Below are 26,675 nucleotides of genomic sequence, written 5' to 3' on the forward strand. Positions count from 1 at the left end.
AGCTTCAGCACTAGCTTTTTCTGGTTTAAATATTAGTTTTTAAAATGATATACTGGCCTCTTTTGCCACATTGCCCGATTGGCTGATGGTTTTCCCAGCTGGGCATTGGAAAGTAGAAACTACTTTATCTGACAGGAGTTGGAGCTTCGCCATGTTTGTTGTCGTTTAATAAGGGAGGTCGGGCAGTAGAAAATTACTCCTTTTTAGATTTTATAAGTGAAACTCCCAAGTCTACGTTGTTGTGTGATCGTGTTTATTTATGGATTTAACAATGTTTAGTTAAAGGGCTCATCCGAGCCCAAATTAATGGTTCAATTCCACTTTGTGACAGTGATCCTTTGTCCTGTTAGGGGGTTGTTAGGTACCTATTTGATCATTAATTCATAATTTGTTGATTTCCATCCCTCATTCCTGGCAAATATTGACGTGTACTAACGATTAAACTTAATTAGACTAGTTTTTTTATGTTTCGGGTCTATTTTCCAGTTACATTTTATGGTAGAATTGCCCTATTTGTATCTACTTTGTGGATAAGTTGTCAAGCTTTCAATCTATCTAGTCACAAATCTGCATATTTAAACCTCTTCGATTATTATTTATTTCATTTTTATGCTCGGAAATTAAGTGGTCGCATATTCTGAGACGGACAAAGAGGCAGTAGGTTGAATGTCCAGCCTTGAAAAACAGAAAATGATACCTACCTGCAGTATAAAAGTTACTTGTTGTTTTTTCAACAGTTCCTAATTTCTGCAGGTCAATACCTTTATCGCTGCTCATTATGTGCAAAGATATGAACATTTATCGACTGGCCAACAGTTAGACGATTCGTTTTAATTCCTACTGGCTCGGTTTATGCATTTAATTGTTGAGAATAATTTAACGTATTTCAAGCTCAAGTTATTTAGAGAGTTTTTCCAGTTATTGTTTATTATACACTTTGTACATGCTCATTTGGTTCTGTTTATTAAATACGTTTATGTTTTGAAAACAACGATTTCTAAGGTCAATTATTGTTAAACATTTTTATTATAAACACATGAAGATTGGGTTGCTAAATGGGTTTTTTTATAGTTTGATATTCATACTGGCGCGACGAAGTGCCCAAGTTGGCCCTCAGGGCCAACAAGACCTGGAGGATGATATCGAGTGGGATGATCGAGCTGAGAATATAGCTGGGGACAGGTAAATAGTTAAATAGTGCTTATTTTACTATAAAAAAATATATCAATTGGCTCAAATATGAGCCAAAGATTAAGACCGGTTTTTATGACACTCTTAACTTTTGATTTGTCGTATTTTGCATGAAAACCCGAACCGTTCCTAAATTGAGGTTTTATACAGGGTGTCCCGTAAGCACATGATCAAAAGGGTACTGCGATATTTTTCGGATCAAAAGACGACGATCTGACCTAACTTTTATTAACAAAGAATGTCTCGGTCCTCTGCTATTGATGGTCAAAGTTCTTCAAAAAAATTTTTTTTTTTTTCAAATATCAGGAGAATGATTCGATGTATTTTGGTGAAACTCGCTGTGAATTTGTTCTTATGTAAGATTCATATTTTGGTCAATCAATCGAGTTCAGCCGTTTAGGACAAGTGGTGAATTCTTGAGTGGCGTGGTACAAAAACTATCAGAACTTTATATTTGGTGGGTGGAATAAAATCTTTTTTTTTTTTGGTTGATGTATTAATCATTTATTCACCATTTGTACTCTTTGTAAAATATTGTAGCGTTTATAGTTTTTGCGCAAAAAAATATGTTGTCTTTCCACTTAACAGTGTTGGACATTAACTGCAAATATGCGCCTCGTAAACGCGTACCTACGCTTTCACCCAAGTTGTCTTCGCAAAACTCTAATACTTTGACCATGTCGGTCACTTCTTCATTGGAAAAGGTCCTTCGAAACGAATTTGTGAGATTGATTGACAATTAATTTATGCCTCGTATCACGATATTGGCAGTTAATTTCTCACATTGTTATGTGGCAAGAAAACAGAAATATTTTTTTCACAAAAACTATGAATGCTACAATATTTTACAAAGAGCACAAAATTGTGAATAACTGATTAGCGCATCAACCAAAAAAAAAATCAGTTGATTTCATCCTCCAAATAAAAAGTTCTGGTAGTTTTTGTAGCCACGACACTCAAGAATTCACCACTTGCCCTAAACGGATGAACTCGATTGTTTCATCAAAATATAAGTCTTACATAAGAACAAATTCACAGCGAGTTTCGCCAAAATACATCGAACCATTCTCCCGATATTCGTGTTTAGCTAGTCGTACTGAACAGACGTGTGAGCGAGAGCAGTGAATTCTTCATCATATTTTTTTTTACCAAACATTAATTGTTTGTAAACTGTAACAAGTTAAAATTTGAAAAATTGAGTAAAATCAAAACGACAAAACCACGGTAGATAATACCGTTGGTTTAAAGAAAATCATGAGTAACGAAGAGACGTTAGATAATTCCCCCTAGGAAGGAAGAGGTATTGAAACAGACCCATACCTCAAAAAAATCCCTCCAAAAATTATCACTCGAAGCTAAAACAGTGCAAATGAATGGCAAATAGTACAGCTTAAAAAACGCCTTAGACAATCCGATAGTCCAACAGAAGACAGAAGAAATTCCTCATTTACAATCGAACAAGCAAATCGCTTCCAGCCACTGTCAACCCAACCAGATGAAGAAACACCACAAAAGCACAAACCACCACCTATCTTTATCCCGGACATAACGAACATAAATGTCTTTCTCAACGATTTAGGAGCGTTAAATCTCTAAGACTTGACCTACAAAACCATAAGCAATAACCAAATTAAACTAAACTCATTGTCAATCGATACTTATAGGAAAATAATTCACTACCTAAATTATACTAAATCCTCTTTTCATACATACCAATTAAAGCAAGAAGAAGAAGTATCGTATAGTTATCAGGAATTTACATCCCACAACATCTATTAAAGAGCTAAAAAATAACATTGAGCAACACGGACATATTGTCAGAAATTTAATTAATGCAATAAACAAAACGACAAAGAAAGGAATGCCTCTATTCTTTGTAGACTTGGAACCGAGGGGAAACAATCAAGAGATCTACAAAATAACAAATCTAGTAGGAGCCTCCGTTACTATAGAGCCACCAAGGAAAACTAATCAAATAATACAATGCACTCGATGCCAGCGATATGGTCACACAGATGTGTCAAATGCTCAGGAGATCACGATACCACCAACTGCTCCAAAAGCAGGGAACTTCCAGCCACATGCGTATTATGCAGTGGCCATCACCCGGCCCATTACAAGGGTTGCACAGTATACACAGAAATACGGAAATGCAGGAACCAAAATGGAAATATGGAAAATCAACCAACTCAAATAAGAAGCCCAACAAGCAACACCGCAGGAAATAACCTATCTCAGACAGACATTGAAATAATCAACAATCCAGCACCAAGAAACCCGAGGACTCGAACATCCTACTCGCAAGTACTACAAGGAAATACTTCAGAAAATGCCACAAATGAAAACCACTTACCAAATTCAAATTATGAATCACAAGCTTTTGCCAGACTTGAAAATATATTGACTAAACAAGCTGAACAGCTTTCAACACTGCTCAATCTAATTACGACACTCATAAATAAATTCTGCAAAGGACCATAATACAATGCATATGCATATAGTCATGGAATGCCAATGGACTGGGGCAACATCGCCAAGAAATTGAGCTATTCCTAAAAACAAATAATATAGACATCTTGCTTATATCAGAAACCCACTTTACAACAAAGTCCTATTTTAAAATCAAAGGTTACACAGTTTATGACACTCAGCATCCAGACGGAAAAGCCCATGGAGGAACAGCAGTGATAATTAAAAACATCAATCATAATGAAATGGAAAAATATCAACGATACTATCTACAAGCCACTACTGTTAAGACTGAAACAACGATGGGTAAAATTGCTATCTCAGCTAAATATGGTCCTCCTAAACACTCGCTCAGTCATGAAGGGTTACATAATTTCTTCAAAACACCGGGAAAAAAGTTTATTGCCGGAGGAGATTATAATGCAAATCGGCTTGGGGCTCAAGACTAACCACAACCAGAGGAAGAGTGCTTAACACCTACATAATAAATTGTAACCTCGCAACAATATCTACTGGACATCCTACCTACTGGCCAACTGATCTGAATAAAATCCCTGACTTCTAGATTTTTTTGTAAGCTCAGGACTGAATAGTGCCTACTGCCACACAAAACCTAATTACGAATTGTCGTCGGACCATTCTGCAATAGAATTATTCATTAGCAGTAGGCTGCTATTTAAACAAAATCCACCTCGGTTATGATACTCAAAAACAAACTGGGAATCATTTAGACGACATCTGGAACACAAAATTAGCCTCAATATGAAGCTTAAAGACCAAGAAGATATTGAATCTGCAATCGAAGTAGGTACTAAACAGACATATACAAGAGGCAGCAACTAAGGCTACTCCAAACCTGAACACCAATAATCAGTATTTATATCCAAGCAGAATCATGAAACTAATTCGAGAAAAAAGAAGAAAGAGGAAAGAATGGCAAAACAACAGAAGACCCAAGATAAAGCAAACCTTAACGCAATCTCAAGGCAATTAAAGCGCACACTCAAAGAATTCAAAAATAAAGAATTCCAAGATTTTCTCACCAACCTTTCACCGGGACCAAATCACACCTACTCCCTATGGAAAGTTACCAAAAAATTTAACAGACCGCAAATTCAAATCCCTCCGATTAAAACTACACAAGGATGGGCGAGAAGTGATAGAGAAAAAGCTGAATTACTTGCCTGCCACCTCGCAAAAATCTATGAATCTGAACAAAATGATACAAATGATGAGTGGGAGGACCAATTAACACATTCTTGCAGTCCCCACTACCAATGGATAAAACTTTAAAACTGTCAAGCCCAGGGGAAGTAAAAAACATAATCATGTCGCTAAAAAACAAGAAAGCACCAGGCCATGACTTAATCACGGCAGAAATTCTGAAAAACTTAAATAGGAAAGCAATAACCTACATTAATCAAATATTCAATTCTATTTTTAGAACAACCTACATATCAAACCAATGGAAAGTATCCAACATATTAATGGTACTAAAACCAGGAAAAGACAACACTAAACCTGAATCGTACAGACCAATAAGCCTACTCCCACTGCTCTCAAAAGTTTTTGAAAAAGTCCTTCTAGCACGACTACAAGAACGTGAAAATTTCCTAAAACTAATTCCGGATCACCAATTTGGATTCAGATGCGGTCACACGACAATGGATCAAATCCATAGAGTCATTAACAAAATAAGAGGAAGCTTTGAGGAAAAAGCATACTGTCCAGCTGTATATCTGGATATTAGACAAGCTTTTGACAAGGTCTGGCACAAAGGCCTCTTGTACAAAACAAAAAAATGGTTTCCGCAGTTTTATCTATTAGTCCAATCTTATCTCTATAACAGAATTGCTCAAGTAAAAGTAAATGAGAATTACTCAAACTTCTTTAGCATAAGCTCGGGAGTTCCGCAGGGATCTGTAGCTGAGACACTCCAAGGACATGTTGACGAAGTTGAGAAATGGATGGCCAAATGGAAAATTAATATCAACGAGGAAAAGTGCACGCAGGTGCTATACGCTTTAAGAAGAGGATCATGTCCTCCTATAAAAATCAACAACACCCCTATCTCAACTGCCAATCATGCAAGATATCTGGGGATGCACCTGGATAGAAGACTCACCTGGAAAATGCACATCCAGAAGAAAAGAAAAGAATTGGAAATAAAAACAAGGAAGATGCATTGGTTGATAGGTAGAAGGTCTAAGCTTAGTCATGAAAACAAGATCTTATTATACAAAACGGTACTAAAACCAATATGGAGCTATGGTATAGAGCTATGGGGAACAGCTAGCACCAGTAATATCGAAATACTGCAGAGATATCAGTCCAAAACGTTAAGACAAATAGTCAACGCACCATGGTATGTAAATAATAATGTAAGTAATAAATAAATAATAAACACCATCCACAACGATCTGAAAGTCTCTACCATCCGCCATGAGATAAGCCAAAAATCAACAAGATACCACACCAGAATTGGAAGACATCCAAACCCACTTGCTGCTCACCTATTAGATAACATGCCAATACGACGACTCAAGGAAGCCTTACCGATCGATCTACCGGAAAGATTCCTTTAAATACAATCCATTAACATTAACATCTACGAGTGCAACACAGAACAGCTGCTGGGTCGACTAGTGAATGTGACTATTGTAAAAAAAATCTTCTTAATGTTCTGTAACATTAGCAGATTGTTGATTGCAACAAATAAAGTTAAAAAAAAATTATCCCGATATTTCAACAAAGGTAAATTTTTTGAAGAACTTTGACCATCAATAGCAGAGGAGCGAGACATTCTTTGTTAATAAAAGTTAGATCAGATCGTCTTCTTTTGATCCGAAAAATATCGCAGTACCCTTTTGATCATGTGCTTACGGGACACCCTGTATAATAAAAGTGGACATTTTAAGGCTCTATCCAGCACTGACTAGCCGTTAATCCGTTCTCATTCATATCGTTGCGCTTTACAAATGTTTATCAGAATTTCCGTTCTTTATTTATTTAAAAAATAAATTCCAATTTCAATTCGATACGTTTGTGTCACCAATAATGTCACTTTTGTGGCACCAATAATAATAACCACAAAACCGACTACAGTCTTGATTTCAAAGTTTTAGATTTACGAGGTTTTTTTGACTTAAAAAATCGACACAAACATGACGCTGCTTTTTTCGAAGTTTCTCAAGAATAATTTCAGCCACAGAATTCGTTTTGGCATCGTTGGATAGAAAATTCGATTCAGTCATAACAACATGACGAGGAAATTCGAGTAGTTTTGACCCAGAACGCGAAATTTGAATATCAGACACTTAGGTGCAAGATTATACCAAAATTTTATGTTTTCCGTCTAGTTTTTGCTCATTTCTCGGAAGCAAAATGAGCAAAAACCCTCATTTTTACACCATCCAGATAGAACTAAACCGCCTTTTTAGAAAGTGTACCATTGATAAGGAATTGTTGGCAGTTTTCTCAAAAAAGTCTTGGTTTCAAAAAGTTTTGGATTTGCTTGTTTTTTTGAGTTGCAAAACCGAAAGTTTCTCAAGCCCCATTTGAGCCACAGAATTCGTTTTAGCATCGTTGGATAGAGAATTGAAAATTTTGCAAGATTTGCATCACAAAATTAACCAGTGATTGACTTGAATAGGCAGATCCCAAAAATTATGGAGTCCCAATTTTCCCAAATATAAATTTTGCGTGGTGTTAAGCAAGACATTGAGCAGAAGTTTGGAAGTCTCAGAAAGTAACGATCATCAACATCCCTACCCGGTTTTAGTCCTAATTTCACAGGCGAATAAATGGATCAAGCCGCACACTTAACAACAACCGCAAAACCCGTTCGGTCATTATATGCAATATACTTCAGTACCTCTTTATTAACTCTTGTTCGGAAATTTTACTATTACTTAATGTATATATTATTCGTTTAAGTTTATTTTTGCACCATCAAAGTATGTGGAATACTGAGGAATCTGAGTTCCTCGTGCTGATCATGCATGCATGCATGCATGCTTAGAAACAAAGATCGTTCTCTACCCGATGGCCGCAAAAATATTCAGGCATTTACAAAAATTCTTCTCCATTTTCATTATTGAATTTCAATCGGTTCTTAGGAAGTAAATGAAATCGATGACAATTTTGTGTTGTCCCACACCCGATGTAGATGTTGTTTGTTGGTTGTTAGGTACAGTTTTGATGATTCTGATCGGTTCGAAGAGGATTCAATGTGCAGTTGGAGCTCCGAACCTGAAAGTGTTTGCAATAACTGGAGAGGATGGAAAAAGCCGACAAATGGCCAGAACGGATTTTATGGCGGTGGACGAAATAACGCAGATGGTAACTTAGCTTGTACTGCCAAAACACGCTTTTCACATGCTAAAAAACACTTTTCCGCCTAAGGCACACCTCTAGTGCCATCATTAACGGAACTTGCCGCAAAATGTGTTGCATCCCATATACCTTTCGAGCTGGTAGAACATGTGTATCCTCCAGTGCCTGAGCAACTGCAGCTCAGAATTGCCTACTGGAGTTTTCCTGATAACGAAGAAGATATCAGGTAGCTCTTTGTTTTCTTGTGGTTATTTACTCTGTTCCTGACATGTTTGTTGTAGGCTTTATTCATGCTTGGCAAACGGATCTGCAGATGAGTTTTCCAGGGGGGAATACTTGCATAGAAACCATCTTGTAAAAGAACCTTTGCAAATAGGTATGAATCGCACATTTGCAAATTGCGAGTAGTTGTAAAGTAAATTCGTTGTTTTTGAAAGGTTTCCACTTATCTGCCAGTGTGCAGCAAGTGCGATACAACAACTCGTCTACTCCAACTTTTAATGTCGCGGTCACCTTTGACCGCCGGCGAATTTCCTCCTGTAACTGCACCTGCCAGTCACAAGCTTATTGGTGTTCTCACATCGTTGCTGTGTGTCTGACTAGAATCCACTGGGTATGTTGTAAATAGTATTTCCAAACATTTTTTTACTGTTTTTTTTATTAGCCCCATTTAGTTACTCTGCGGGCTCCAGTTTCCGAGTCTTTATCCCGATTACATAGAGAACAACTGCAGAAGTTCGCGCAATATCTCATCAGTGAATTGCCGCAACAGATTTTGCCAACAGCTCAGAGGTAACTGGTGATAATTTAGCAAATTGAAAGAAAGTTGCTGATTTTCAACGAATTTTAGGCTGTTGGATGAACTACTCGGATCTCAGCCATCCGCCATAAATTCGGTATGTGGAGCGCCCGATCCAACGGCCGGCGCGTCTGCTATGGACCAAACCTCTTGGTATTTGGATGAAAAAACTTTACATGACAACATTAAAAAGATTTTGATTAAGTTTTGCGTGCCAGCACCGATGGTTTTTAGGTATGACCACTCGGAACGATTTACAAGTAGGCATTTTATGGGTTTTGTAATTCCAGCGATGTGAACTATCTGAGCAACGTTGCTCCACCGGCGGCCGCAGAATGGACATCACTGTTAAGACCCCTAAGAGGAAGGGAACCAGAGGGCATGTGGAATTTGCTAAGCATTGTCAGAGAAATGTTTAAACGAAACGATAGGAACGCGGTTCCTCTTCTTGAAATTATTACCGAGGAATGTTTGGCGTGCGAACAAGTCCTTATTTGGTACGGAAATCCTAAACTACCTCTAAACGTCGTGTTACAGTGGTATTTTCAGGTGGTTTAATACAAAAGTTGCCCTATTAAGTGGCAGTACGAGTCATGGGGGCCCAGGAGGCGGCAAACACAACAACATCAATAGTAACACACACGCGTCCCAGCATGCAGGCTCGTCGTTGTGCGATGAAATTGTTGTTTTATGGCGACTTGCTGCTTTGAACCCGGAATTAGCGCCGTCTGAGCGCGACATGTTTCACAGCCAGGTAAACAGCCATTTTTCTCCCACGAGCAGATAGTAATTTGTTTTTTAAATACACTTTTAATTCAGACTTCAGACAAAAGAACCTAGCAGATATTTAAGTTTCCAAATCAAATGAAAACTTGAAGAGTAATCAGTGGCGCAATTTGTAAAAATGCATTTCACACAAATCAAATGAAAACTTTAAAGATATTTTTTAAATTATGTGCCCTTGCCGTTTTTTGAAGCTTAAAATCAGCTAGCGTGTTTGGTTGGCCGGAAAGCATGGTTTCGTTTCGTGAATCTAATAAAAACATGGTTATTTTCTAAAATGCAAATGACGAGCTGTGAATAAAACATCTATAACGTCTCAAATCGTTTTGCGTGGGCCAGAAAACACATATTTATTTTTTATTTATAATTACTTTTTTATCACAGAACACGCAGGTTTGAGCCTATAAAATATTGCCGAAATATTAATAAATTCTATATTTTACATTCACTCTATTATTCAGGATATGTGTTGGATGGATAGGTTGACGTTCGATTGCGAAAAAAAGTTTTCCATGGGCTTACGTTTCGGCTATAATTAAGCCGTCAGCAGAGCCAGTTCTCTAGAAAAGATACAGTGATATCAAACATAAGCTTAATAAATGATGTTTGTGATAAACATAAAAATTTAATTTTATGCTGACTTTAGCCTGTCTCCCTTGTAGAGCCCTGATGAAGGCTTGTTTATAGCGGAAACGTAGATCCAAGAAAATAGGGTTTCCCTTCCGGTGATAAACCCAATGCTCATAGTGTCAACACAAATATATGTAGGGGCGCCTTTATGTGCAAGTATACATATATATTTGTGTTTCATGAGTAAACTACTCGAAAAATTTAGAAATTATCTAAAGAGACAACATTTTTTTAATGAATTGCACACAAACACCGCATAGGATTTGCTGCATTAAAATCTCGGCGGCGATTAATTATTTGACGAAAGTGTTTTTGCTTCAGTTTTCATCGTGGCACCAGAAAACTTTAGAGAAGGTTTCAAAGTGCCGAAATACAACCAACTCTTCAGCGTCTAACTACTACAAGAATTCATCGCTAAAGGCCGATTTGGAAATTTTCACCGGATTTAAGCCCGCAATTGACGCCTGCTATTTAGACTGGGATGATTATCCAATGCCTGGGATTACGTACACTTCAGACATAAATCCCATGTACCATTGTCCGTTTACGTGTTTTAGACACGGTCCTGAAAGCACCAGGGGCGAAAGCCAGGTGGGATTAATCGCACTAGTTTTTTTTAGAGTTAATTAACTGAATTTTCATCTGTAGGTTGCACAGGTTAATTCTTCAAACGCGGCGTTAAATTGTGGACAGATTCAGCATTCGCACCATCACGCTCATCATCGACATCATTATCACTCTTTCCATAATCATCGATATGGATTTATGAACGTTATGTCGCTTCATCCTGTCGAGTATGCTCCCCATGCTCACATCAGCCAGTTGAACGAAAGGGACGGTAACCGGTCTAGTGTAAGCAGTGAGGGATTTTGTGAGGTAATATTTCGTGTGATTGATAACAGTTGGAACCGTTAGTCGTGTGATGATATTGCAACAGTTGATGATAATGTTGCTGATTCGGAATTTCATTACTTGTGCAGGTGGATGATGACATCAACGTTCTTAGAGTTCGAAGCTTTAATGACATCGATTCACAAGGAGGTGGTGGTAGTGATTCCTCCAGTAGTAGTGGAAGTAGTCGAGATAGTAACACTCCTGTAACTAGACAGATAGCAAGTTTGGATAATCCTACTGACAGCATGATAGATAAACATATTGATTTGAATCCTAGCACTTCAGGGGCAGTTAGCAAGACCTGGTGTGTATAACTAATTATGAAATAAGTTTGAAGCAACAAACAGTCTCTTTAAGCGTCCAGACCTATCGAGCCGAGCCTGATTGGCAAAATTCCTATAGGAAATCGATCGTCTTTGTCTCGGCTCGTTAGGTTTGCACGCACCATATTATGCAAGCAACCTTTCTAGACGGTCTTATCAAAAATTGTATTCTGACGGTTTTTTGCTTTTTTCAAGGCCAACCTATCAAATTCCGCAATCGACTGATACCGAAGAAGAGTCTAGAGTACCATCGAAAGAAGAATCGGGCAGTTCGTCAGAGTCGCCCAATTCCGGAGATGAATACGTTGTGTATTTTTATAACGCCAAAGAAGTAATATGGTGTCTTTTGAAACGGGGTCTTCTATTAAGTCCCTAATTGCTGGTTGTTGCAGGAAAATGCATCTTTGGACCGACCCGATAACCAACTGGCTATAAGTCAAAGTTTGGATAACTCAGACAGCAGATTCGATGTGTTTTCGGAAATTCGAAAGTGCAATGATCCGTGGGACGTTTTATTTGCTCGGGCGGAGGGTTTGCATGCTCATGGCCATAACCGAGAAGCCTGTATCTTAGGTGGATAATTTCCAGCTAATCGTCTGGGGGGTTTTAATGCGCTTTGTTCGTTTTCCAGGTGTTAAGCTGGCTGAGGAACTGTTGGCAAATCCCCCCGATTTAATGATAGAAGTTCCTCAAGTTCCGAAAAAGAAGGGTAAAAAACCGCAACTGAACCCGGCCACGCACCAGTTGAGCGTATTGGCTTCCGGCACTTTATCGAAAGGGGCTTTTCTGTGTTCCGTCCTGTCTGAGAATCCCGAACACTTCCATTTGGCCTTCAGGGTGGGAATGTTTGGTTTAGAGATGGCGCGACCACCAGCCAGCACCAAGCCCCTTGAGGTGAAATTGGCTAATCAGGAAACGGATCTGGTGAATCTGTTGAAAAAACTGCCTCTAGGCCCCAGGGAATTGCAGATTCTTCGAACTCGAGCTCAGGAAATCAAAGGTACTTATGGCACGTATAAACACTTAATAAAATACGTGTATTGTAAAAGATATGTTTTCAGATGGCACCATAAAGTCCAGAGGGGAGGCCATGCTTCCAATCATGTTAGCTAGTTTCATTTTCGATGCTTTGGTTATTCCATCTATAGTCGGTATGTATACAGTATACAGAACATTAACCATTTTATTTTCATTTTAAACGTTTTGTGGCATTTATAGGCAGGGACAGATCAAAGATTGTTTTAAGACTGCCAACTGACGAATCACTGGCATACGAAGCTGCGGTTGTTGCCCTGGGTTTAAAGGCAAATGTGTCCGAAGCCGACCATCCGCTATTGTGTGAAGGCACCAGACGGCAAAGGGGAGAATTAGCGATTGCTCTTCTAACGTTCTACAAGGATGATAGTTACAAAATTTGCAGGTGAGTGCTTGTGCGATTTTATTATTATCTTACACGCTGATGCCCCAAATGATGTAATTAATTCATTCGAAAACTTCACAGGAAGCATTTTTGTGTTATCAACCATAGGGCTTTTTTTAGCCGAACATGGTTAAAATAAGCGCCTTCCTCAGGAAACTATTTGCCTATGGATCTGACGCGTATATAAATGAAATGTTTTAGAATCATGGAAAAATTGCTGGACAAAGAAGTGCATCAATTAATTAAAACACCACTGATCAGCCCATATTACACCAACAATCCACCCATTCATCACATGAAGGAACGAGAAGGCGAGAGTTCTGCAATGCCGACTAGTCCATTTATTCCGGGCGCGGAAGGTATTGCTACAGAATGCAGTGAGTTCTACGTTTAAATCACCAACCCCCCCCCTCCCAAAAAAAATATTCCAATGTTTTTTTATGTATCAGACACCGGAAGTAGACCGCACAGTTCTACCAGTGCTGAGGTCGAGCAGGGAATGGGCGCTTTATCAGTCGGAACTTCCATAAATGCCCTCGGTCAAGGTGTCAACTCAAGAACCAAGGATGGACGGTAATGAGGATTGATACTTTCCCAATGTTTTCTGCATCGCATTACTTTGCAGGTATAAGAAAAGAGCGTATCCGTCCATACCCAATCAACCTTCTGAAGCTGGGGCTCATTTTATGTTTGAATTAGCCAAAACGGTTCTCAACAAAGCAGGTGCGTTTTTATTAGATTGAACGCGCTATTGAACAGGAAAAACGCAAACCAATATGAATAAAATGCGAAAAAAATGATTTTGTTCAGGCGGAAGCAGCAGCACGTCGTTGTTTACACAGCCATCGACAACTCAAACTCATCACGGACCCCACAGGGGGCTTCATATGTGCGCTTTCCAAATGGGGTTATACGCATTAGGTCTGCATAATTGCGTGAGCCCCAATTGGCTTAGTCGAACATACAGCTCGCATGTGTCATGGATTACAGGTAAGAATCCGTGCGGGGATTGAAATTTTAGATAGAATAAAGTATTTTGTGTTCAGGTCAAGCAATGGAAATTGGAGCTGCTGCAATCTGTTTCTTGATTGATACATGGGAGGGTCATTTAACGCCGCCAGAAGCTGCAAGTATTGCGGACAGAGCGTCTAGAGGGTGCGATACTAACATGGTGGGCTTACAAACGGGTTTGAGAATGTGGTCGTTTAATTAGAGATTTGTTTGTAGGTAAATGCGGCAGCAAATTTAGCTCTATCGGTGCTGCCTCATTCCCATGCTCTAAATCCGAACGAGATTCAAAGAGCTATTCTTCAATGCAAAGAGCAGAGCGACGATATGCTGGAGCACGCTTGTCTAACGGTCGAGACTGCTGCAAAGGGGGGCGGTGTATATCCGGAAGTTTTGTTTCAGGTAATGAGGATTATTCAAGACGGCCATTCTATTTTTTGTTAATTGCAATTGTTATGTTTAAGGTTGCGAAATATTGGTTTGAGCTATATGTGCGGTATACTCCGGGCGGTGAACAGCTTATCGACATTGAAGTGCCGATGACCGATTGCCTTATTGATCCCCATACACAATTGGTAGCTTTGATTGGTAAGACGCCTTCCGCTTTTACCCCATTTGCATGTTAATGTGTTTTCTGGTTTAGAGCAACCTGTAGGACCGGATGTCCCTGTTACTGCTACGCCTGTTGTAGTTACAACTGCTCCTCCCCTTTATCCGGTAAGTTCAGAGATCATTTTCCATTTTGTTAAGTAGACGTAAGAAATATGTTTGAAAATTCGCGAAAAGGCGCAAGATGGATAGAATCCTCAATAAGGTTTTTTAGCCTGCAACATTTATGCTATTGGGGTGTACAGGGTGTCCCATTGGTATGAAATAGTTTTTTAGTGTCCACACGGACAAAAATAAGCAAGCAACTAAGTAAGTAAATGTGCCTTTTTTTTCATTTTGCGTTCGACAATTTGCTAAAATTAATTGAAAATGAACATCGCAGCAACTGTTGGAGATAGCAATGTTCTTCTATCGTCACCTGTTTTTCTTATTTCATTACTTGCTAAGGTGTGTTTTTTACAAAGTATCAAAGTTCGAATAATTCAATTGGCTGAAACTATTTTTCTTTGGAAACCAATAAATAATGTCTAATTAACTTTAATTGCATTTACTTTTTGAAGCAAGTTATCAAAGCAATGTTCACAGTGTGTATACTTAAGTTGACAACATATGGGAAACTTTTCATTATTAATTTTGCGGAAAAACGTATTCTTTATCAACTTTCTGCATGTTCAAAAATCTTAAATATGTACAGTCGTCAGATATTACATTTTTTTAGTCGTTCAGGCGATTTGTCTAAAAGTATTCATTTTAATAAAGAAAACGTGATTAAATCGCCAAATCAACAGACACTCGTTCGGAGTTGAAGCCATAAAAAAATGGTCAAAGAATGCGAAAATTTGGGCAATGTTTGGCGAGCAGTTTACGTAAACTGTAATTTAAATGTTTTGCCGTGTTTGCTTATAATAATCCAGTTAAATATAATGTTTTTATATATTTTAGCATGGAGCACCTCCGGTCGGAATGTATGTGAGTCACTACAACTTTGTACCAGCTCATCCAGGGGCGACTGCAGGAGCTTTTGGCGGTTAGTAAATGTTTTATATTTAGTCTCACGAAAATAGACTTTACGACACGCAAAACTGTGTAACGGCCACCAATAAATTCATATAATTCTGGAAATTTGTCCGGTGCACAGCCGGTTGTACAATGGAAGCTTAGGCTTGATTGTAAAACAAACGCGTCAACATTGAACTAATTCCGTATAACCGAAATTTACACTTAATCGAAACGAAAAAAGAATCTAGAACAGTAAGTTCGAATTCCACTCAACAGCTTTTTATGGAATTTTCCCTGTTCGTTTCCTTATTGAAAGATAAATATCCTCGATCTTATCTAATTCGATGACGCGCTTGAGAAAGGAATTGTAAAGGAAAAAGCTTCTGAACGATCAGGACATGGACGAGAACAAATTTACAAGCCGAAATTTTCGAATTTTCATTTAATGCGCTTTTTGTAAGATGAGAATGTGTATCAAACATTGTAAGTGAAATTAAAATCAAATCCTGGGTTCTTCAGACATTTATTGTTCATTTATCAATTTAAAAAAACGTTTCGGTGTTTTCCACCATCATCAGTTTTACTAAAATAACAGGTAGTAAAAAAAAAAATTTTAAATGTTCTCATTAATCTAAAAAACAATAACAGTTTGTCAATAGCTTGTTATATCACACACTAAAATACATTACAATTGCAACACTTTAAAATATTCTGAGATTAATTGGTCTTAACTTGTAAGTGAAGAAATATTATCAGGTTCTGTCCCTTTCCAGTTTTCACTTGTTGACTGGAAGCGTAAGGTGAGACAAGCACGCAATGCGTGTATGTTTTGTCACGCCGTTCTAAAACCGCACGATTTTAAGGGTTTGTTTGGAACCCTCCAAAAAATCGAAGCCTCAAGGCAATATTTGATCAATTAAGTGCATTTCCGCTCATCAGCAGGCGCTAAAAATTGTTGCTTTCATGAGTCTTCATAATTTTGGAGTGTAATATAATAACTCTGTAAAAGGCGTGTTTTTTTTTTGACGGACACTATGAAGCTTCATTATTGATTAAACTCGGTTTATTCTTTCCGCTCAGTATTTATACTCGATATTTTCTAGGTCCTCTACAACCGATGGGGCCAACAGCACAACATGTACATGTTCAGTACCAGTTCCCATATCCTCCACCTCCACCAGGCACACAGACAATACCACCTTTTCCGCCACCGTTGGGACCGCCCGGATATGCAGCTCTACCGCCACCTCCAACGAGTCAACAGGTTGGATTGTTAGCTTAGCGCTTATTTAACATGGTTTATCTGATCGACTATTTATTGCAGTCTCCTTTTGCCAACACGCCACCAGTAACGTCGCCGTACACGCTGCAATCGACGTCTCAATATGTGGCTCACAGTCATCCGCCCTCACAATTTGTGACGCCTACGGTTTCCAATCAACTTCAGCAACCGCAGGCCGCTGTTTATTCCAGTCCACCACCTACGGGTGCTGCTGCGCCCACCACCGTCCCACATTTACAATATTTTGGACCTGCGGCTTCTCAGGCTGCCAGACCTCTTCCACCACATATGTATCCGCAGCCGATACCAGGTATTTTTAATCACATATTTTGTGCATGTGTTCACAGCTAAGTTTTATGAAAAGTCCAACAAGTAACGGTGGTTCCCATCAGCAAATTGACTATGCAGTTATGCAAATTATATAGAGAATTTTTGCGATTTTTTACCACTTGCAAAGAGCGACATCGTTTCGTTCGAAGCTCAAAGTTGGAATTCACTTCGAATATCACCAATAATTCTGTTAAAATAAGCAACACGAAATCTTTGAAAGCATGCATTTAGAGAGAGAGACACTTTTTAATGCTAATTTTGGGCGATATTTGAGGAAAACTGAGTGTCTTGTTTCGACTTCTTGCCCCGATCTTCAAGGTATTTTATTTGCGCTTTGCGATTCTGCCTGTGGCGTTTTTAGGCGATAAATTATGCAAAAACTGGAGCTTTTCTATTTCAAAACATCAACGCCATTGACAACTTGACTGTCGTATCTCAATTATAAATCACTCTGTATACAGGGTGATTCACAACCTTATGGACACAGAGCAGGGACGTATAGAGGACCTCAAAACAAGTCGAGTTTCCATTTAAGTTTTTTTTTCTCAGGTGCATGGTTAACGGGAAACAGGATGTTAAAGTTTAAAAAAAATGTTGGTATTTTCTGTTTAACTCCTACAGTTTATGAGATATTTTGCTCAAGTTGCAACGTCGGCTTATGTTTAGACCCTTTACCCGTAGGTAAGGCGACTGGTTGTGAAAATATACAGGGTGTTATTTTTTCTAGAGGCATACCCCCTTTTACCCCCCCAAAACTTTTTCCTGGTGCGCCACTGCCTTCGACCGAACACATTTGTGCATTTGCTGTTCAGTTTAAGAATTTTCTGAACTCTTGCATTTTTTTTCGTATCTGTCTTAGTTTTAGAATTATTTGCATAAATATAAGTCCACGTAGGGATCCTGGATGATTTTTCATTAATGTTCTTTTAATTTTTTTTGCGTCCTTTTGTTCACATTTTTTTGTGAAAAAAATTAATTTCATAATAAGTTGAAATATTCGTTACATTTTTGTGTATTTTTATTTGGATTAGCTTACAGCCGGTAAAACTTAATTATTGTAAATTAAATTAAAGTGAAAAAATTAAATTTTAAAGTTAGTCAGTCAAGTGGCGCAAAACAAAAAAGTTCGGGGCCGTAAACGGGGGTACGCCTCTAGAAAAAAGAACACCCTGTAGATTTTCACAACCAGTCGGCCTACCTACGGGTAAAGGTTCAAAATATTAGCTTACGTTAAAAATTTGAGCAAAATATCTCATAAACTGTAGGAGTTAAAAAGAAAATACCAAACATTTTTTGGAACTTTAACACCCTGTATCTTGTTAACCATGGGCCTGAGAAAAAAACCTAAATGGAAACTCGATTTGTTTTGAGGTTCTCCACATGCCCCGCTCTGTGTTCATAAGGTTGTGAATCACCCTGTATAAAGATTTTTTATTAAAAAATCCGCACTTAAAATTGTTCTTTTATATAATATTTACACGATTTCAGAGGTTTAAAAGCATTCGCAGACTTTCATTTCGTTCTGTTTAGGAAATATGCTTGTCTTCAAAAAATTGATTCACGAAACAAATATTTCTGTTTCCTAGGCCAAAGAAAAATGCTTGGTGAACTCGAAGCTTCTAACGCTTTATATGGGTACGATTTGGCAGGTTTAAGAGCATTTACAGACTTTTATTTCCGTCCGTTTAGGAAATATTCCTGGTTTCAACAGATTGATTTGTGGTGAAAAATCAGGACTAAACTACTGATTTTTTAAACTCCTGAACTGTTGCGAGTAGAGTGTCTTCTAAACGGTCCCAACGTTCATTTTGATTCGAACTCTGCAGTTAGGAACTTTTTGAAGCAGTTGACACAAAACGGATGAAACCTACATAGACTATGGGGGAAAAATCAGGATGACGGTTGAATTTGTTTCTCTAACTCCTGCAGCGTGTAGAGTGAAGTGTCTTCTAAGGAGTGCGAAAGTTTCATTTAGCTAAATTTGTTGGTTTGGGAGTTACAAATTTTTGAAGATATGGCACAATGAGTTGTAATTGTTTGTAGTGAAAGGTTCTAGAATGATTAAAACTAGAGCAAAGTATTCGAAATTACATGCGCAAAAACCCTAGAAGAATGCTTCGCACATTTTAGGTGCGGATTCATTAAAAGAAATAATATAAACCAACATCAGAATAGTTTAGTCTAAAGCCATACCGTATTCCGGGATTATTTGCCATGCGAACTCCGAGTAGCATTCAATATTTGAATAATGCTGAACCCTGAACAACATCGAATCTATAAACCTCGTGATTGAAGGGCTTTTGTTTAACTTCAGCTTGGAGAATAGGCAGTGAATATTAAGCAACCGAATTTTGAACCACAATCTTATTTTTTGTAATTTATTTGTTATTAAAGGAATAGCAGCCCAACCGTTTGTCCGACCACATCGACCTCCGCAGCTGAATCAAACGCAGCTGCGCTATTTGCTGAATGCATATAGAGTGGGTATGTTGGCTTTGGACACTTTGGCACGCCGAGTTCACGATGATAGGCCGCAAGCCAAATATGCCCGGAATCCTCCATATGGAGAAGATGTAAAATGGTTGCTTCGAATATCCAAGAATTTGAGTATGTGTAGATTTTTTGTTTGTTTCAAACAGTTCTTTGTGTTATCGCTTATTACTTGTTAATTTCAGGCACTCATCATCTTCACCACTTCTGTGTGTGTGCATTGAATTCGATTGTAAGTCCTTTTGTGCTGCATGATGTTGCCATCGAGGCCGCTCAACATTTGTCTCGGAATAATCCGGGATTAGTGATGCAACATTTACGCACTGCCTTATTGCCGTTGGTTAGCAAGTGTCAACAAATGTATATACAGGTAAAATTCACCAATCAATCAGTTTCTCATTATCCCGGATTTTTAAAGCGAAATTTTAAATGCAAGTATAAGAAGGACAGTGGGAGTATTTTGTAGTAAAGCAGAATTCCTTTACATGGGCTGGTTTTTCACGATCATAATATCAAAAAAGCATCTTGAGCAGCTGCCCACATTGCGACCAGTAATTTTTGTGTCATTTTATACACTGAAACGTATTTTGAAAGTTATTCCATGACAATAATTTTCTGTTCCAGTGCATGCACCAAAAGCTATACCACTTAACAACTACAGACTATGAAGATTTCATCAGCATTGTTCTTGCGGCAAGAGCGGCCTTCCACATCACTCCGGAAGGGAACGTACAGTTTAAGGAATGGTTAACTTCGATAAGGAGGTAAGTTTATGTTCTTTATGTTAATAACTATGGATGAAAAGCTGTGTGATTGGAATCAAAATTGTAAATGTTTTGCCTAAATTGTAATACTTCATCATAAGGGAAAGAGTAGAGCTAGAGCGTTGATTTTCACACCATTGAGATGGAAAATCTGCGGTGTAACTCCTTGAAAAGTTACATTTTAGTTGAAAAATTGTACGACTTTTGACGGAACTTTAAACTATGGAAAACGTTGGTCTGTTTGGACTGATGAGGACTGCAAGTATTGTTTCAAAAACGAATTACATGGTAATGAACTGAGCTAGCGAGTTTAGGATTTTAGTATTATTGTGAAGGAAAACTGTGTTCTAACTTCTTGAGAAGTTGCATTTAAAAAAAAAAATTGTGCGAATTTTGCCCGAATTGGAAGCTATAGATAAAGAGCTGTGTGATTCGACTTATGCTTTGACTGCAACCGTTGTTTCAAAAATTTCTTATAAGGAGACAAATTGAGCTAAAGCGTTGATTTCGGGACGATTCAGACGAAAAAACTCCTTGTGAAGTTGCGTTTGAAGCCAAAAATTGCGCAAATTTTGCTCAAATTGAAACCTATGGAAAAAGAGCTGTTAGTCGACTTATGCTTCCACTGCAACCGCTGTTTCAAAAATTTCTTATAAAGATACGAATTGAGCGAAAGCGTTGATTTCAGGACCATTCAGAAAAAAAAACTCAAAATTCAGAAAAACTGTGTTTTAACTCCTTGTGAAGTTGCATTTGAAGGCAAAAATTGCGCGAATTTCGCTCAAATTGGAAACTATGGAAAAAGAACTGTTAGTCGACTTATGCTTCGACTGCAGCCGTTGTTTCCAAAAATTCTTATAATGAGACGAATTGAGCGAAAGCGTTGATTTTGGGACCATTCAGAAAAAAGCTCTCAAAATTGCTGTATAAGCGACTTTTCTATTCTATGAGTATTTTGTCCCTGACAGTACGTGACCACAAACGAACATTGCCTGCCAAATGCAGACAGTCGTGGTCATCTAGTTGAGACTGCCGGCGGTTAACGCCACTGCTGACAGGTATCAAAATTAAAGCTCGAAGCAAAAGGGGTTTTTGGCTTCCCGTGAGGAAGACCTTTTTTCCTTAATTAATGCCCCTCCAATAAAACAAAACCGCCACTTTAAGATCATCGCCTCACGTTGTCATGCGAACGATTAGCGAGTGAATTTTCGCACTATTGACAAGAAAAAACTCTTTCAGAAGTTGCAATTTAGAGGAAAAATTGTCGGACTTTTGACTAAACTCCAATCTATAGCTCTGTGTACTTCGGCTTTAAAACTGCAAATGTTTAAAAAACCAAACTGTACTCCAACTTTTGCTTCTACTTGTCCCAACTAAAACAATAATTTGTATAATAATCCAACTTATTCGACCAGATCACGACGATTTAGAGTCTCCCCAAGGAAGGTGAAACATAGATAACCGCGATTTTGTGTGTCTATTATCTAGACACACAAAACGCATCACAAAATTACATTGACCGATTTAGAGTTTCCTAGCGAAGGTAAACTTTCTACCTGCTCGACATTGTTATCCGAAATCGTTTGACTTTTTACAGACAAACGCATCAAAAAATTACTAATGCGGTTCCGTAACCAATTGAATGCTTAGAATCTCCCGTAACCAATTGAATGCTTAGAATCTCGTATCAAATCAAATTAACGAGCTCCTCATCTACCAGGGAAAAAATCAAAACACTGTAAAATCTTCAGAAAACAGCCAAATCTTGCTAGCTATCGAGTTAAGTTTCATATGGGCAGCAAAGTGTTCGATTAGTAGTAGGCCTGGGTAACTCAATACATTTTTAGGAGTTGGCGCAGTGCAGCGCAAAAGGCTTGGTGCGCCAACCCGACGCACCGGCGCAGTAACTCAGTTTCGTTGCTAGAAAAATGTTGATAACTTTTTCACTTATTTTTATGTTTATTTTAAGGGCCATTTATCAATAATATTTTTAACATTTCTTCAAAATTTCAGAATTTTCCAGTTTTAGCAAAATTACTCTTTTTTCAAAATGTTCAATTATCTAAAGATTCACTTAAAAATACTGACAATCCTAAGATATTTTTCGCAAAAAATTATGAAATAAATTTTATTAGAACACTTGCCTCCTTCGTCGCTTTGTAAAAAGTTTTGAAATCCCTTTCCAGCTTCGAATTTTGGACTAAAATCAATTCATCATTTTCCATCAAAAAACTAACTGAATAAGCGAAAACCATTTTTTTTTGCTTCCCTTTTCACTCAAAAACGCTCTATTTTGTAGAGTTTAACTTAAAAATACTGACGATCTGGAGGTCTTTTACGCAAAAAAATAGAAGATAAATCTATAGCTTTGTAGGACAAACACTTTTTTCAACGTCGAATTCGGGACAAAAACGAAAATAAATCTCTCCGGGTTTTTCCCGAAAACCGTTAAGGTTTTCTCCAAAACCGAACACAAAACTAAACGTTTTTAATCGAAAACGCAAAAAACGTTATTTTCTGATGATTTTCTTGTTTTCTGACAATACTAATGGGCTTCTTTTCAGCCAAAAATGGCAAAATTAATTTTGCTAGAAAATTCGCCTCATTCAGCAGTTTGCAGGGAACTTTAGAAAACCATTTTCAGCTTCGAATTTGGCACAAAAACCAAATAATTTTATTCAGTTTTTTACCGAAAGTAATTAAGATTATCTTGAAAAAACCGCCAGAGTAAAAAAATATTTGGAAAATTTGCCACCCTCATCCCTCTAAAGATTTTTCAAGTTTCTTTTAAATTTCAGGTCATTCCAGTTTTAGCAAAGTTTCTATTAAGCAATTCTTTCTAGGCAAAAACGTATTATTTTCAGTTTTACTTAAAATACTGACAATCATCAAATATTTTCTGTGAAAGTTATAAAATACATTTTATTGGAACACTCGGCTCCTAAACAGCTTTTGAAATTTTTTTTCCAAAAATATTTCCCCGAACAGAACAAGTGAAAGTTTATAATCAATTATTCGGAAAACTCTTGGTCAGTTTTGTCGCTGTGAATAATTTGGTTTATTCAAATTGCGGTTTTTTCACTTTTAGGTCAATATTTCTAAACAAAACTTTCTCTAAACAGAACAACGCGTTTTTTTACTAGAAAAGTCGTCGTCTTTACAGTTTCGTCGTCTTTATCGCCTTTTTTGAATACCCATTTTACCTTTGAATTTGGGACAAAATCGAAACAAAGTTATCTTGTGTTTTTTTCGGTAAAATTTAGGTTTTCTCAAACAACGACCAGAGAAAGCAAAAGCATTTAATTAATATTTGGAAAACTCATCACCCACATTGCTCTAAAATTTTCTTAATTTTCTTCAAAATTTCCGGATTTTCCCGTTTTAGACCAAATAGTCTCAAGCAATCGTATCCACAAAAGCAATATGTTGATGGCTTGTTTATTAGATGTTAAAACTCCGTCATCGGCTATAAGTTATAACTCATTAACCAATGAGTTAAAACTCATTAACTCAGAGAGCGGCAAGAACTCAAAAGCGCAACTCAACACAGTGTTACCCAGGCCTAATTAGTAGTCCCTATTGTCTGGTTTATCGCGTTTAAATTTAATCGACTAAACTTATATCGTTGTTTCAGATCAAAATCATGCAAAAAGGATCTCTGGCAACAAATCAACCAAGCACTTCAAGCGAACTCTAAATGACAAAGGCCTGATATCGTGTCGCAAACTAGTTGTACGTTTCGCCGGCTGTCTCTTACCGACTCCGAAAATCTAGATTCTAACATGCCCTCAACGCCCACTCTTCGTCCAGTTGTTCTGACTGCGTATTCAGATCTTGAACATTCTCTCGGAGACAACAATTTGCACTCAATGCTGCCAGACAGTGGCCAAATGATCTCAGTAACGAGCAGTCCAAATGTGTTTCAACATGTGGTTGAAAGTAACGAGCCGACGCCTACCGTTATGGTTCCGGTCACTTTTGAGAATTGTCCGCCTCCCCCAGCAGTGCGGATATCTTTGCCGGCCTTAAATATGCCGAGCAGATTTTTGCCGGACATCGATCATTCAACTGGTGGATACAATCTTCCATGCCTGTTGGCTCCGCAGGGGCATCCTTTGGCAATTAGACACGAAGGCGGATACATTTTACCTCCTCACGTTTTAACTGAAGAAGCTGGCGCTGTAGTTAATGCAACCAATTCTCATCAAATTCTACAGGATTTACCTCAGTCACTGATTGCTTCTAGACTGCACCCGGTGCAGGTCCCTTTATCTACGGATAATTTAGGCATTTACAGATTACCGAACCTATCCAATGAAACTGTTAGACTGGGAGCTGGAAGGAAGCCAAACAGTGGCGAAGAACAACCCGAAATTGACCCAAGACTTCCCTCGAGGCTCGTACGACTGGAAGGACCAAGCGGAACAGGTTTGAGAAACAATGCCTTTCGATCAAATAGAGATGGTAAGAACGGATTCTCCGACAGTTGATTTAAATGAATCGAGCGGTATCTTCAAAAAAGCAATATTTGCCATAAGATTTCAATAGTGCTTATTTGCGTACGTACTCTCTTTAACCGCTAGTAAGTTAGGTAAGTCTCGACCTCACTAATTACATAACAAAGCGGGTATGGCGATGTTTCAACTCGTAATGGAACTTTAGATAGATATTTAAATGTAATTGTGTCCATGAGAAGTATGCGTAGGAAATAAGTAGTTCAATTTTATTTGGATTGCACTCAAACGAGCATAAGGCCACTGAAATAGGTTTGAAGATGGTATTTCACTTCTTTTTATTTTATTTTATGCGACAACAAACATATCAGAGCGATTGATTCAAGTAAATAAATATACATTTTATTTGGACGGCTTCTGTGGCATATTGGGACAATGGTTATTTGGTTTACGGATCGTGCGATTTCCGTATTTTAAAATTTCTCGTTTTTTAAGTATAAGTGGACCAAAAGAATGGCAACGGTTGGCCAATTGGCCTAAAAAAATGCACTTGGGATTGTGTTTATTGAATCGAATATGGAAAAATCTAGTGTTTTTGTGTTTTCCTCATTGAAATGAGTTTCTACAGCACCCAAGAAAAAACGACTGTCGATATTGGATATGTAGGTTCTATTGGTTCACTGTGCGCATTTAGGAGTAAGGTTTAACGGAGAAATTCTAATTACGTAGTTTTAGTTAAAGAATCAGATACTATCTTCAAACAGAGTGTTCCAGGTTTATACATAGCATAGCTTTTTAAGTTACTTAAGTAACTAACATTGGGATAAAGCAAAATCATTATCCGATTTAAATCTGGGACATCCAAAATCAATTTATTTAAAGTATCTTCTGAGATGTGGCCTATCTTTATAAATCTAACGATATTGGTATTTTATCACCATATAAAATGAGCACCCTGTATAGTTCATGATCTGTTGAACTGTTTTAATCTACCGAGTATAATATTGCTATAATATTTTTTAAATATATTTGTAGACATTTTTAGCTAAATATAAAAGACCCGACTATTTAACGTTTACGAAAATGGATTCAGACGATTGGTCCAGTCCGTTTTCTCAAACGATAAATTCGTAGTTAAGCGTAGAATATTCTATGGTTGTGTTCAAATGTGTGTTAAGTTTATTTCAAGACTTCGACAGTAAATGTCCCCGTTGATAGTAAATACGTAATGGCAACAGAACAAATTTTCTCCGACTTGTGTACAGCCCCATCACCATTTGTCTCATTCAAGGGGATGTTTTTGTCGCAAAACAACAAAAGGTGATCTCAAAGGTGTGTATAAATTTAAAAAACTAACAATTGACTATTTTGACGACTCCCAGTAAATTGAATCTTTAGAATTACAAGTAGGAAGTTTAGCAACGAATGGTCCATTTTTGAGTTTAAATGAGCGATGGATGACCTGTTTTATCAAGATTAGCCGTTTCTAGCGTTTGCTAAACTTCCCACTTTCTCGTACATAAACGCTGTGCCTTGAAATTACTTATTACATCATTTGTCAGAATGTCTGATCCCGTTAAATCTAATTAGGGGGCTCGTTCGACTAGTCAGTTATCACCCAATGCTCATTTTGTTTCTTTCATTTAATTCTTAAAAATACTATATTTGCTTTCAAAGAAAAACTTTTGGAATTAAGCGAATATCTGTGAATATATATAATCATATACATTAGGTTTAGTTACTTCAATATATTTTTTATATACGAATGTGCGTGAAAGTTATTTAAATCGCTTCATTTACGCATCAATCTATTGTAGTATTACAATATAACGTAATTCGTATTGTTATTGTCCACTGTATTCTTAACTTCGTAATAAAACATTTTTCTTATCATG

The 26,675-nt window shown here is 37.7% G+C and overlaps 1 protein-coding gene across 3 annotated transcripts; it reads left to right on the forward strand.

The window, feature by feature from the left end:
* Positions 1 to 116: 116 nt before the first annotated feature.
* On the forward strand, positions 117 to 26,675 carry LOC109541078 (zinc finger SWIM domain-containing protein 8 homolog). Of its 3 annotated transcripts, none has more exons than XM_048661472.1 (33): positions 117 to 361; positions 1,072 to 1,182; positions 7,850 to 8,001; positions 8,065 to 8,221; positions 8,277 to 8,371; positions 8,433 to 8,608; positions 8,660 to 8,787; positions 8,846 to 9,028; positions 9,085 to 9,291; positions 9,344 to 9,548; positions 10,529 to 10,798; positions 10,856 to 11,083; positions 11,188 to 11,405; positions 11,620 to 11,755; positions 11,817 to 11,997; positions 12,056 to 12,433; positions 12,486 to 12,575; positions 12,643 to 12,844; positions 13,046 to 13,221; positions 13,294 to 13,417; positions 13,470 to 13,567; positions 13,655 to 13,834; positions 13,891 to 14,015; positions 14,072 to 14,254; positions 14,317 to 14,440; positions 14,496 to 14,569; positions 15,404 to 15,488; positions 16,564 to 16,724; positions 16,785 to 17,052; positions 19,467 to 19,679; positions 19,748 to 19,932; positions 20,187 to 20,326; positions 23,961 to 26,675. In XM_048661472.1, exons 3-33 carry the CDS (start codon positions 7,890 to 7,892, stop codon positions 24,025 to 24,027), a joined length of 5,169 nt encoding a protein of 1,722 aa, XP_048517429.1. In that variant the 5' UTR covers positions 117 to 361; positions 1,072 to 1,182; positions 7,850 to 7,889; the 3' UTR covers positions 24,028 to 26,675. The 3 variants fall into 3 exon arrangements, with proteins under 3 accessions (XP_048517429.1, XP_048517428.1, XP_048517430.1); XM_048661471.1 differs by having other exon boundaries at positions 12,056 to 12,424; positions 12,474 to 12,575; XM_048661473.1 differs by having other exon boundaries at positions 12,056 to 12,424.

The sequence above is a fragment of the Dendroctonus ponderosae genome, unplaced genomic scaffold, assembly GCF_020466585.1.
Source record: "Dendroctonus ponderosae isolate FM_Combo_2020 unplaced genomic scaffold, Dpon_F_20191213v2 Dpon_F_20191213_1, whole genome shotgun sequence".
Lineage (NCBI taxonomy): Eukaryota > Metazoa > Arthropoda > Insecta > Coleoptera > Curculionidae > Dendroctonus > Dendroctonus ponderosae.

Bases quoted from the DNA above. Each gene is read 5' to 3' on its own strand.
- LOC109541078 (XM_048661471.1), top strand. From the start codon at position 7,890: ATGTGCAGTTGGAGCTCCGAACCTGAAAGTGTTTGCAATAACTGGAGA. The intron at 8,222-8,276 runs GTAGCTCTTTGT...TGTTTGTTGTAG, and splicing joins GATAACGAAGAAGATATCAG to GCTTTATTCATGCTTGGCAA. The intron at 11,406-11,619 runs GTGTGTATAACT...GCTTTTTTCAAG, and splicing joins GGGGCAGTTAGCAAGACCTG to GCCAACCTATCAAATTCCGC.